Here is a 12,101-nt window from a genome sequence, read left to right as displayed (position 1 = left end):
CAATGTTACAATTCACGGTCAATGGATTTACAATGAATTAGTAAGTTTGAAACAAATGTTATAACCCATTTCTTTATCCAAACAATTTAGAATAATACTATTATTTTCAAGGGTCCTAATAGGGCTTAAAATTGAATTTGCGAGAAAAGCAATTATTATATTCAGAAATTTAAAATGCATATAAACATTATATCTATCTATCTATATATATATATATATATATATATATATATATATATATATATATATATATATATATATATATATATATATATATATATATATATATATATATATATATATATATATATATATATATATATATATATATAAATAAATTGTCTGTGTGTGTGTGTGTGTGTGTCGAGTGACGTCATGTCATCAGGTCGTCATGTCGTCATTATGACGATGACGTCATTAAAGGTATTTAAGAAAATTGTTCAAAGACAAATTTTTAATTGTAAGAAGATCGTGGACGGAAAAATGTTAAATTGTAAAATAACTGAAGAACCTACAATGGCAACAGCTGATGAAGCTGCTTAAAGAGTCTATGCCAAAAAACTTGCGGCTGATAGAGAAAGTAAAAAAAAAGAAAGCGTGCCGAGGAAAAACTACAAAAAAAAACTAAAAAGAAAATACTAAAAAAACTAAAAAAGCTAAAAAACTAAAAAAAAACTAAAAAAAAGGTAAAAAATAAAAACTAAAAAATAAAAAAACTAAAAAAGGTAAAAACTACAAAAAAAAATAAAAAGAAAAAAAAAATTAATAAAAAAACTAAAAAAACTAAAAACTGAAAAAAAAAAATAAAAAAAAGGAAAAACACTGAAAAAGAAAAAAATAAAAAAGGAAAAAAACTGAAAAAGAAAAAAAATAAAAAAAGGAAAAAAACTGAAAAATAAAGGAGAAAAAGAAAACTAAAAACCGGGACACTCAAAGATAAGTTACAGACCGGGACACCGGGACACAAATGACGACCAGGACAACGGGACACAGGGAATATAAATGACGACTGGAACGCTCAAAGAGAAATTACAGACTGGGACACAAATGACGACCGGGATACTGGGGATATAAATGACGACCGGGACACAGGGACACAACTACAAGGGGGATGCCGGGGGCACAGGGAGATATATAAATGACGACGGGGACACAGGGAATATTCGATTAGCAATCACCATCAACAAAGCTCAAGGGCAATCATTAGAATAATCAGGTATAGATCTGAATACAGATTGTTTTTCCCATGGACAATTTTATGTTGCATGTTCAAGAGTCGGTAAACCTGACAATCTATTTATATGCACAGACAATGGGACATCGAAGAATGTTGTATATTCGCAAGTTTTACTTAGTTAAAAACATATATATACTTAGGCGTGGGGGGGCTGGGGGGGCGTTTGCATATGACGTAATTATAAGTACATAAGGCTTTGTATATGCACAGACAATGGGAAAGCCAAGAATGTTGTATATTCGCAAGTTTTACGTAGTTCAAAACACAAATATAAATCTATCTATACTCATAGGTGGTACACAGGGACACAACTACAATGGCGCGTAACTAATATGGCGCGTAACGACTTACGCGCGCGGGGGGGCTTGGGGGGTTGCGCGAAGCGCCCCCACCAACTAGGTTTTGGGGGGGCGCGAAGCGCCACCCCAACTGCAATATAAATATTATAATATCATACATAAATAATATATATAAATAATATAACATTATATCTATATTATATAAATATTATATTGCATAAAAAATAGCATCTAGTCGTATGTTCACTTTATTCATAAGTCTATAATATGAACAGCGAAATATTTACCTAAAAGAAAATTTATAAGAAGATACTTTATCAAGTATACTTTATACTGATACTTGATACTTTATCAAGATACTTATAAATAAGAAAATTTATAAGAATATATATATTTTTATAAGAAGAAAATTTGTTTGTTGTTTTGATGCTTTTTTTGTCTAATTAACACCGGAAGTGAATTTAGCACTACTAGATTCGTAATATAGTTTTCGAATTCAGTGTTATCCAATTAGGGCTGTAATCTGTTATGAGGTAGGGAGAGGGGCGACTGCCCCTTCCAGACCTCTTATTGCACCCCCAACCCCAGTCCCTGCCCCCCAGCTAAATTATAGTTTCTTTCAAAATCTTGTCAAAACTGAGATAAACTTGCATAATTCAAGCATGAACAGAAACAGATCAGTTTTATAGTACATATTTACTTTTATGGTACTATAAGTTACTTCTATATTTTATTTATCTAATAGTATACATTTTAACTATAACGTGGAGCATGTTTTGGTGAGTAAAGGTATGGTTGAAGCTGAATATAAATCTGTCTTTTCATTCCAGGTATTAGAGCACCATCGGCGATTCTTTGCTCTGCGGCAGAAAAAGAAAGAGCCTTCTAAAAAAGATAAGGAGATGGCGCTTTTAGCAATGAAAGCGCGCGAAGAAATTTTGAAACAAATTGATCGTTTTGATCACAAGTAAACTATTTATATTTACAGTATTTTATATATTTTCTTATTTTGTCAAAAAATCTTACTGACAGTAAATTTTAGTTTCTAGCTTTGTGAAAAGCAACTTATAATTTAATATAAATTTAACTTTTTTTCTTAATCTTTTTTTCAATCTTTTATTCTAATTTTTTTTCTTTATCTTAACTTTTTAGTATGAAAAACTCTTACTAAGGGTGTTCTCTTGTAAGACTATCAAATTCTGTGGATCGCGTGGTACTACCACTCTTTTATGGGAGAGGGCTAAGGTTGGAGCAAGTCCTATTTTTATTCTATAAAAGTATCTTTAAATACTGCACTTATGAAATTACCCTCAAAGAGTAACTCTATTTACCTGAACTGTAGAGCTTGGTTTTGACACAAGTCAAATTTTAGTTCAGTAACCAACTTTAACGTCGTAGTGTAGCTAGAATTCACGGGAAAAAATGCGTTCATATGTGGGAATAACTCGTTCGTGAACAATTCCTCTTTTCAGAATTTTATAAATAGATAAATTTATCTAATTATTTTTATTTATTATCTATTATTTATTATGTTTTTTTTATCTATTATCTATTATTTATTATCTATCCGTTTTCATCTATTATCTATTATTATCTATTATCGATACATAATAAATTTATCTATTATCGATTTATTTGTCTATTATTTTACATATGCATTTGTAAAAAAGTAGCATTCAATTTTTATGCCGAAAAGAAAACTTTATCTTAAAAAAAAATGGAATCATTAAATTTTTTTGTTTCTCTTGAAATTTTTTAGGAATACTTCATGGAATATAAGATCAAGTAGTAATTAAAATCAAGTAGTTGTGGGTATAAAGCCGTGACTAGCTGTAGAAAAGGCCTAGACAGATAGTCCGGGTGAGAGGCGAATCTGGCATAAGCCCTTTTTAGGATTGTATAAAAATGATGTCATTTCAATTGTGGGTAGATAAGTCTATCATCCATCCGTCCATACAGTATTCTTAGGGTGGAACTAAAGTAGATAGTTATAGAACTTTGGGACGACAGATCGGATTGATTTTGGGCTGACGTGTGACGGACAATGTCCAGTGGACATTTACGCAAAATGGGGACTGAATTTGCTTGGACTCAAAGGCGAACAAGTGACCTAAGCCTGATAGGCTTGGCCGCTTGTAATCTCAGGTGGAATACCGTTTGACACATGACCAACAAGTCCCCTGGACTGGTAGGTGAGCGATGGAACCTATAATTTTCACAGTGTTCTATTAAATGGCACGGGTACACGGCGAGAGTAATTACGACGCTTATTAGACAAAGACTTGTTCGTTAGCTTTTTGGAAAGACACGCCCGCCTAGAGTCTCAGGCAGGTCGACCAAGAATTTAAAATTGACATAGGACCGTCAGATTGCTTTGAATAAGAGGGAAACAAGTCAAAGCCATATAGTTAGGTTAGGTTCAAAATCAAGGTTAGGCTAGGTGGAATGAAAATCAAGTGGCCAGGTTAGGTTAGGACTCTCCTGACACGGGTAAACGGCGGGAGGTTAGACTCTATCCGGGATTAACTTGTCGTTTTTGCTTGACAGAATAACCGCTTCACGTCAGCACTAAAAGTGACTTTGTTGAACAAAAAATCTCACATGGTGGCAATTGAAAATTAGAAACAAAAATGATTGTCTGTCAAACTTGATTTGAAAAGAAATTTTGGAATATTTCGTTTGAAATATAAAAGTAAAATGAAAAGTGTCAGCGATCTCACTTTCATCTAAGTAATTGGAACATTACTTTTTTGTTTACCTATTGGTGTAAGCATGAAGGAAGACATTGCTGCTCTTCTATCGTACAAAAAAGAAAAAAGGAAGTTTTATCAGAAGGGGGGGGGGTCTGTTCCTGTCCACACTGCCTTTGCAAAATATGCCCATTTCAACATTACCTCATGCCTTTTGCGTCCCCCTCACAACCCACTATTTGGGGATATCTCATAAAGTAGCTGAGGGAATATGCTTTAGAATATTTCTTATTTCTTTTTATTTGTTTTATTAATTTAAAGACAGTTCACAAGGGTCATCGCTATAGTAAAATATTCCGCCCTAGCTTGAATTTATTTCCTTATTTTGGAAATTGGAAAATTTGGCACGTTGCCTGGGCTGTGGCTTGACTGCATGTCCATATCGTTTAACAGTTTTTTTTTCTGATTACTTATCTGTCTTAAAATATGGGTAGCAAGTTACTTTTGAGTGATGTGCTGAATTTCTGTAGGCTCAACCGGTTTGTTTCCTCGTCAGAAGCTATGTATGGGCAAGGGGATATAATTGATCAACCATTCAAAGGTAAGTTCTAAAATATGTCTCGAAGTCAGCATCCGAGTATTTTAATAATACCTCATTAATATAATTTAATCCCATAATTAAATAATGTATTTACACAATAGAGTTAATCCCAAACTGAATAAAGCTGTCTTTTACCCTATATTTATATATGTTGTCTAACTAATTTATCTTGATTACATATATTAAGAGTCAGAAAAAGAAATGCAAGTCAAATTCATTTTAATATCGAAAATATGCAAGTCAGCATTCGAGTATTTTGGTGACATCAATATTAGGGTAGTATTTAAATACATACATTTGGAATGCATTTAAACGGTTTCCATGTGTTGAAAATACATGTTTAAATACAGTTCTGGTAGAGTATTTGAAATACGCATTTAAGTACTTTTTTCTTGTATTTGAAAAGCAAAATACTTTGAAAAACAGCATCAAATACCATCCTGCCCTAACATAACAAATTGCAATTGACCAGTAGATGGTATGTCATTCTGGAACTCTTCGGAAGGAATTTCTGAATGTTGGAATAATGAACAAGTTTGAATCCTGATAAAGCGCGATGGCAAAAAATTCAGAAATGGCAATAAAGTAAAATGGTAAAAATTTGAAAAATGGCAGCAAAGCACGATGAGAAAAATTTCAGAAATGGCAATAAAGACGATGGCAAAAATTTCAAAAATGGCAACAAAGCACGATGGCAAAAATTTAAGAATGGCAATAAAGCACAATGATAAAAACTTCAAAAATGGCAAAAAAAATGGTATGTCATTCTGGAACTCTTCGGAAGGAATTTCTAAATGTTGGAATAATGAACAAGTTTGAATCACGATAAAGCACGATGGCAAAAATTTTAGAAATAGCAATAAAGTACGATGGTAAATATTTGAAAAATGGCAGCAAAGCACGATGGCAAAAATTTCAAAATGACAATAAAGCACGATGGCAGAAATTTCAAAAATAGCAATAAAGCACGGTGGCAAAAATTAAAAAATGGTAATAAAGCACGATGGTGAAAATTCCAAAAATGGCAATTAAGTATGATGGCAATAATTTCAGGTACTACAATTGTCGGCAGGGAACATTATAAAAGTAAGATAGTCAGCATTCAACTTACTAATTGCACTTGAAGGTAGCTTAGGTTGGCATAAGAACTCTAGGTACAGGCTCTATAAAGATAATTATACCTCAAATTTTTGATATAGGCTATATATATATATATATATATATATATATATATATATATATATATATATATATATATATATATATATATATATATATATGTATATATATATATATATATATATATATATATATACACATATATATATATATATATATATATATATATATATATATATATATATATATATATATATATATATATATACATATATATATATATATATATATATATATATATATATATATATATATATATATATATATATATATATATATATATATATATATATATATATATATATATATATATATATTACACACGGAGGTGATTTCATTAAAAGTTGAATTCCAGAATTTTCTTTTTTAAAGAAACACTGTCCTTTGTACTTGAATAGTTATTATTTAATAGTTACCTTGTTACTAACCATTGATTAACGATTATTTAATTACTCAATATAAACATTGAATCTGTGGAGCTTACTGTTAAACAAATTTCCAATGAACATCTAAATCTCAGACGCCAAGCGGGGCCAAAAACGCCTATGCTGAATTTTTAACCCTGCTAGCTAAACATACTTTATTCAGATTACCTATATATTGATAACCCAAACCCAAATAGGCATTTCTTTTGGTGTTTCTCTCTTAGGCCCCTTTTGTCGTCAGGGGTGGGAGGGTGTCACAAATAAAGATCTAAAGGAAATGGTAACTTCCTGGGAGGGTGTAAAGAAGGAGGCTTTGAAGAGGTTGGGATGGAGGAGGAGTGTTCGTAGCTGTATTGGTCTCAGGTGGCTTAGTGCTGCGGTGGGTTGTTTTTAGTGGTACTGGTAGTATTAATTTGTGAATATTCATCGATAGAAAGAGTTTTATATTTTTCTCCTACATTTTAACTGTATCTGCAGGACTGGATTTCCAATCTCCTGACCCTTAGGCCCAGCAAGCTGCTATGTTCGTTTTCCATGGAAATGGTACGGTTAGGGCTGGGAGAATTATGAATCAAACAAATTACTGAAAATAATTTTTTCATGAGATTCATTTATGGATACAGAGGCTGACGAATATCTAGAAGTTGATTAGTTTTGCGGAATTCCGGCGCTTATATCCTCTGAAAGATTATAGCGATCGCTTTGTATTTTCCTTTTATTATTTTTCTATTTATTAATTTTTTTTGTTATTGTATTTGTTCCTAATGTCTAAGGCTTCAAAAACAAGGCCCTTAGAACAAAATACGCAACCAAAAACGGTACTATAGCGACCGTCGTGTGTCTTTTCTCTGTGAGGGGCAACTCAAGCCAACTACTACTACTAATAATAAATAAACTACTACTAATAACTCACCGCAGCACCAAGCCGCCTGAGGCTTGCACAGCTATGCACGCTCCTCCTCCAACTTAATCTATTTGAGGCCTTCCTCTTCACACCCTCTCAGGAAGTTCCTATTTCCTTTAAATCTTTATTTATGATATACTCCCATCCCACACGAGGGCAACCTGCTTTCCGTTTAGCCCAGGATGGTTGGCCAAAATGACAATCTGTGGCAATCTGTCATCCTTCATCCACAGAACGTGGCCTAGCCATCTCAACCTTTCTTTCATTATAGCCCTAGAAAGCGGGATTGAACCACACTTATCGTGCAACCTACTGTTTGAAATACGGTCAATCAGCTGGGTATCCAGAACAAATCCATGGGAAATTTCTACGGAAAACATCTATTAAATTTTCGACCGCTTTTCGGAGCGCCCATGCTTCAGAGCCATATTTGACCACGGTCATCACTGTAGCTTCCATCCAACTCAAGGAATGCCAGCTCAAGCCAACATAAGGAATGTTATACCAGTTACTGTTATGAACGACTGACACTGTAATCAACCAAAAATCTTATTATACCGATACCCGGTACATACTTATTAAACACCGATACCCGGACATAGTAGAACTTTTACCCCCGAGCATTCTGAAATTCTCTAACGTTCTATACAAGGGTAGTTCAAATTTAAATCGTCTTGATTTTCTGGATATAATTCTACCGACAATTTGAGTCGAGAAGTATAAAGTGTTTGGTAAAACAGGTATAAAATGTACTTGACAAGTGTCTATGACGCAAGAAAAAAGTACTGTTTTCACGCTCGGTGGGTTCCAGCACGGGTTTGACGATTGTATCACAACAAGAATTTTATCAAAACGGCTTTTAGAGCCAAAACACGGGATTGGAACTTCTTCTGCTTAAAACGCTGCATGGATGGAAGGTTGGGAAAAGAGTGGAAATTTTTTGATCACAAAATGAACTATTGCTCACCACTCAAAGGTTTTTATGGCACTTGGTATTAACCAAGTGACATATAGCAATCGCTAATTCTGTCGGTCTGTTAGCCTGTATGTCGGTCTGTCGGTCCCGGTTTTGCTACTTTAGGCACTTCAAGGTAAACTAGGACGATGAAATTTGGCAGGTGTATCAGGGACCGGACCAGATTAAATTAGAAATAGTCGTTTTCCCGATTTGACCATCTGGGAGGGAGTGGGGGGTCCGTTAATTTGGAAAAAGTAGAACAAATGAAGTATTTTTAACTTACGAACTGTTGATCAGATCTTAATGAAATTTGATGTTTGGAAGGATATCGTGTCTCAGAGCTGTTATTTTAAATCCCGACCGGATCTGGTGACATTGGGGGGAGGAGTTGGGAGGGGGAAGCCTAAAATCTTGGAAAACACTTAGAGTGGAGGGAACGGGATGAAACTTGGTGGGAAAAATAAGTACAAGTCCTAGATACATGATTGACATAACCGGAACGGATCCGCTCTCTTTGGGGTAGTTGGGGGGGGGGGGGTTAATTCTGAAAAATTAGAAAAAATAAGGTATTTGTAACTTACGAACGGGTCTCAATGAAATTTGATATTTAGAAGGACATCGTGACTCAGAGCTCTTATTTTAAATCCTGACCGGCATTAAGCCTCTGATTTTCCTTTTAAATTAATCTATTGCTTCATAGAATTTTGTTAGAACTGATACCATATGATCTCTTGGCTCTTAGCTCTTCTTGCCTCGTCACAAGTGACATATGAGCTTTTAGCTTTTGTTATTTGATGTCAAAGGAATGAAAGGGTGGGTTGTAGTTCATATACCCTCATACGGCGATTGGAATTGGACCAAGAAATGTATACATTTTCATTAGTATATGATGCTTCGGGTTTTTATTAATATTCGTTTCAGTTATTAATTCAATCATTCAGTCGTCATTTCAGTTATTAATTTCCACCTTTGTGGTTTATTTTTGATTGTGCATTTCGAAACCCTAAGTTTGGGGGCTTAGAAACACAGTATTTCGAAACCCTGAGTTTGAACTAAGTTTTTCGCCAGGTTCTAGGTTCAGCAAACTTGGAGCGAACGTGAGAAACATATCGACTGTAAACAGTTTGTTGCAGATTCGTATTGAACCCTGAAGTTCAGAAATCGCATGATGTGAAGCTTGGTGCCAACCCGTGTTATAACCCGCTGCCTGAAAACAAGGTGAAAAAAACCCTATTTAACGCGCCTTTTCTATGAGGCTTTGTCGGCGACAACTGCGAAGGAATTATTGAAACGACCTCACCCAGACTTAGTTTGGGGATTAGCTTTTTTTTCCTTGTAATTAACTTTGACCTATAGCCTTACTGAAGTTTTACAAGCTACATAAATGTTGCCTTTGACTCCTCTTGATTCCATGAATTCAATATCAAATTTTGTAAGAATTCCATGTCGAGAACTTTCTTCATGTGTCGTTTCTTTGTGGGCAGAAATTAAGTTTAGGAAAGAGGAGAATAATAAAATACCCGCTGGGGGAGAGGGGGTGAGTATTAACCGTTCACTTATTGCTGTTGAGCATCGAATCCACAGATTTCATATATACTATTGAATACTCATTCATGTATATTTTACCCGCGGGAAATTTAAATCATTTTGATTTCAATATGTAGTTTCACCAACAGTTAGAGACTAGTAATATATTGTTTTTGTTTTAATTCCTCCTTACCCCACTACTCACTCCTCGTTTAATGAGTGAGGGAGGAAGTAGATAGATTAGGACGGATTAGGAGAGGTCCCGTGCTGTAATGCTAATATAAAAATTATATTTAACATGCTGAATACTCATATATTGAATGTTCAGACCAAATAGACTTGATCCCAAAGGGAAACTTCTTTGGGAACCCATGGGTCCCAGCCTGTTCTAAAAATTTAAATAGAATTATGATGTGTTATCTGAAATAAAAAAAAAAAAAAAAACAGACAGCCTTGGAAACTTCAGCTTATCTAAAAGAATAGCTCATTTATACCGAGAAGGTGGGTCAAGTTCATGCTTAGAACTAAGACGTGTTATCCGAAATAAAAAAGCAGACAGTATTGGGAACTTCACCTTATCTAAAAGAATAGCTAATTTATTCTTAGAAGTTGAGCCAAGTTCATGCTCGGCCTGGCATGCCCGGTAGGAGCAAGTCTTCACCATGTGCGAGTTGGTGGAGAAGACACGAGAGTTTCACCAAAAAGCGTACATTTGTGGACTTCAGGGCAGCATTTGATTCTGTACATCACCGTTGAGTCTCGCTGATGCTGAGAACTACAGGCCTGCCCCATAATTATTGCTCACTTATGACGGTGGGGAGAGCTGCGTGCAAGTAAATGGAAGACGCAGCCCCATATCTTCGGTGAAGACATGCGTCCAGCAAGGTTGCATTGCCGCTCCCGGCTCTTCAACTGCGTTATTGACTGCATCATGACTTGCAGGACAAATTACCTTCGATCGGGTCTTCAGTTTGGAGACCGGATACTTTTTGATACCGAATTCACTAATGATATTGTCTAAAAAGTCACCGAAGCTCTCCATGCGGTTTCAGAAGAAGCCTTGAAATTTGTTCTGCAGATCAACTAGTAGAAAACCAAAGTTATGCCAATCGAGTCTCCCACATCACTCTCTACTATAAACGAAGTTAACATAAGGAGCTACCTAGTAAATAAGTTTTAAAAAAATGGCAAATTTTCTGTAGGAGCAAATCTTCATTAATGTGCGAGTTAATAGAGAAGACGCAAAACTTTCACTAAAAAGGGTAAATTTTTAGACTTCAAGGCAGCTTTTGATTCTGTATATTGCCATTACTTTGGATGATACTGAGAACTACAGGCCTACCCTATAAATATTGCTCACTTTCTGAAAAGCTATATGATGGTATGGAGAGCTGCGTGCAAGTCAATGGAAGATGCATCCCCACATTCTCGGGGGATACAGGTGTCTGGTAAGGTAGCGCCACCACTCTTGAGCTCTTCAACTGCGTGACAGACTGCGTCATGACTTGCAGGACCGATTGCCTTTGATTGGGTCTTCAGTTTGGAGACTGGGTAATTTCTGACGCTGACTTCACCAATGACACACCGCCACTCACTGACACCATTGAAAAAGATATCAAAGTTCTCCAGGTGCTTTCAGAATAAACCTTGGAGGTTAGTCTATGGACCAACTGGTAGAAAACCAAAGTTATGCCCATAAAGCCCCCATATCACTCTCTAGTATAAAGCAAGTTAACAATAGGAACAACCTTATAGATGAGATTGAAGACTTTACCTACCTTGGATCCACTCTGTTGAAGGATGGCTCGATCACAAAAGAGCTTAAATCTTCAATAGCTAATGCCTCAGCCGTTGTTGGGAAGCTGAATAGCATTTGACGAAAGCCAAATGTAAGCCATCATGCCAAAAAACACATTTACATCACGTCAGTCAGCATCGTGCTTCTTAATGGAGCGAAGGTGTGGTGAACCGCAAAAACTGTCCTCAATGCCAGCGATATCGCTCAGACAAAACTTCTCTGAAGAATCGAGGGTCTTCACTTGGATGACTTCTTTACCAACCATACCCTCCTCTCACGTACTTTGCAAACTCCTTTCTTGATGTATCTCACCCAGCCCACTGCTTATTGGGATGGCCTCCTTCGTATACCACATGACGCCCCGGCACGGGTTGTGTTTGACTTCGGACTCAAGAATGGGAATGATTTAAAAGACACCCCCCCCCCTAGGTGGAAAGACAAAGCCAGCAGCCTTGTCGGCTTTGTTCCCTGGCTTTGTCTTTC

At 35.5% G+C, this 12,101-nt stretch overlaps 1 protein-coding gene across 4 annotated transcripts in view; it reads left to right on the top strand.

Annotated features, from left to right (window-relative positions):
* The window catches only part of LOC136038227 (transcriptional adapter 3-like), a 91,569-nt gene that overhangs the window by 60,070 nt on the left and 19,398 nt on the right, over nt 1-12,101 (top strand). For 3 of the 4 annotated variants that reach the window (XM_065721323.1, XM_065721324.1, XM_065721321.1), the window contains one exon: nt 2,367-2,503. In XM_065721323.1, the coding sequence (XP_065577395.1) occupies nt 2,367-2,503 (137 nt within the window). Of the gene's footprint in view, nt 1-2,366; nt 2,504-4,756; nt 4,828-12,101 lie in introns of all 4 variants that reach the window. The other variant, XM_065721322.1, reaches the window with a different exon arrangement.

Source organism: Artemia franciscana, chromosome 17 (assembly GCF_032884065.1).
Source record: "Artemia franciscana chromosome 17, ASM3288406v1, whole genome shotgun sequence".
Classification (NCBI taxonomy): Eukaryota; Metazoa; Arthropoda; class Branchiopoda; order Anostraca; family Artemiidae; genus Artemia; species Artemia franciscana.
This window is presented reverse-complemented; position numbering and strand designations above follow the sequence as displayed.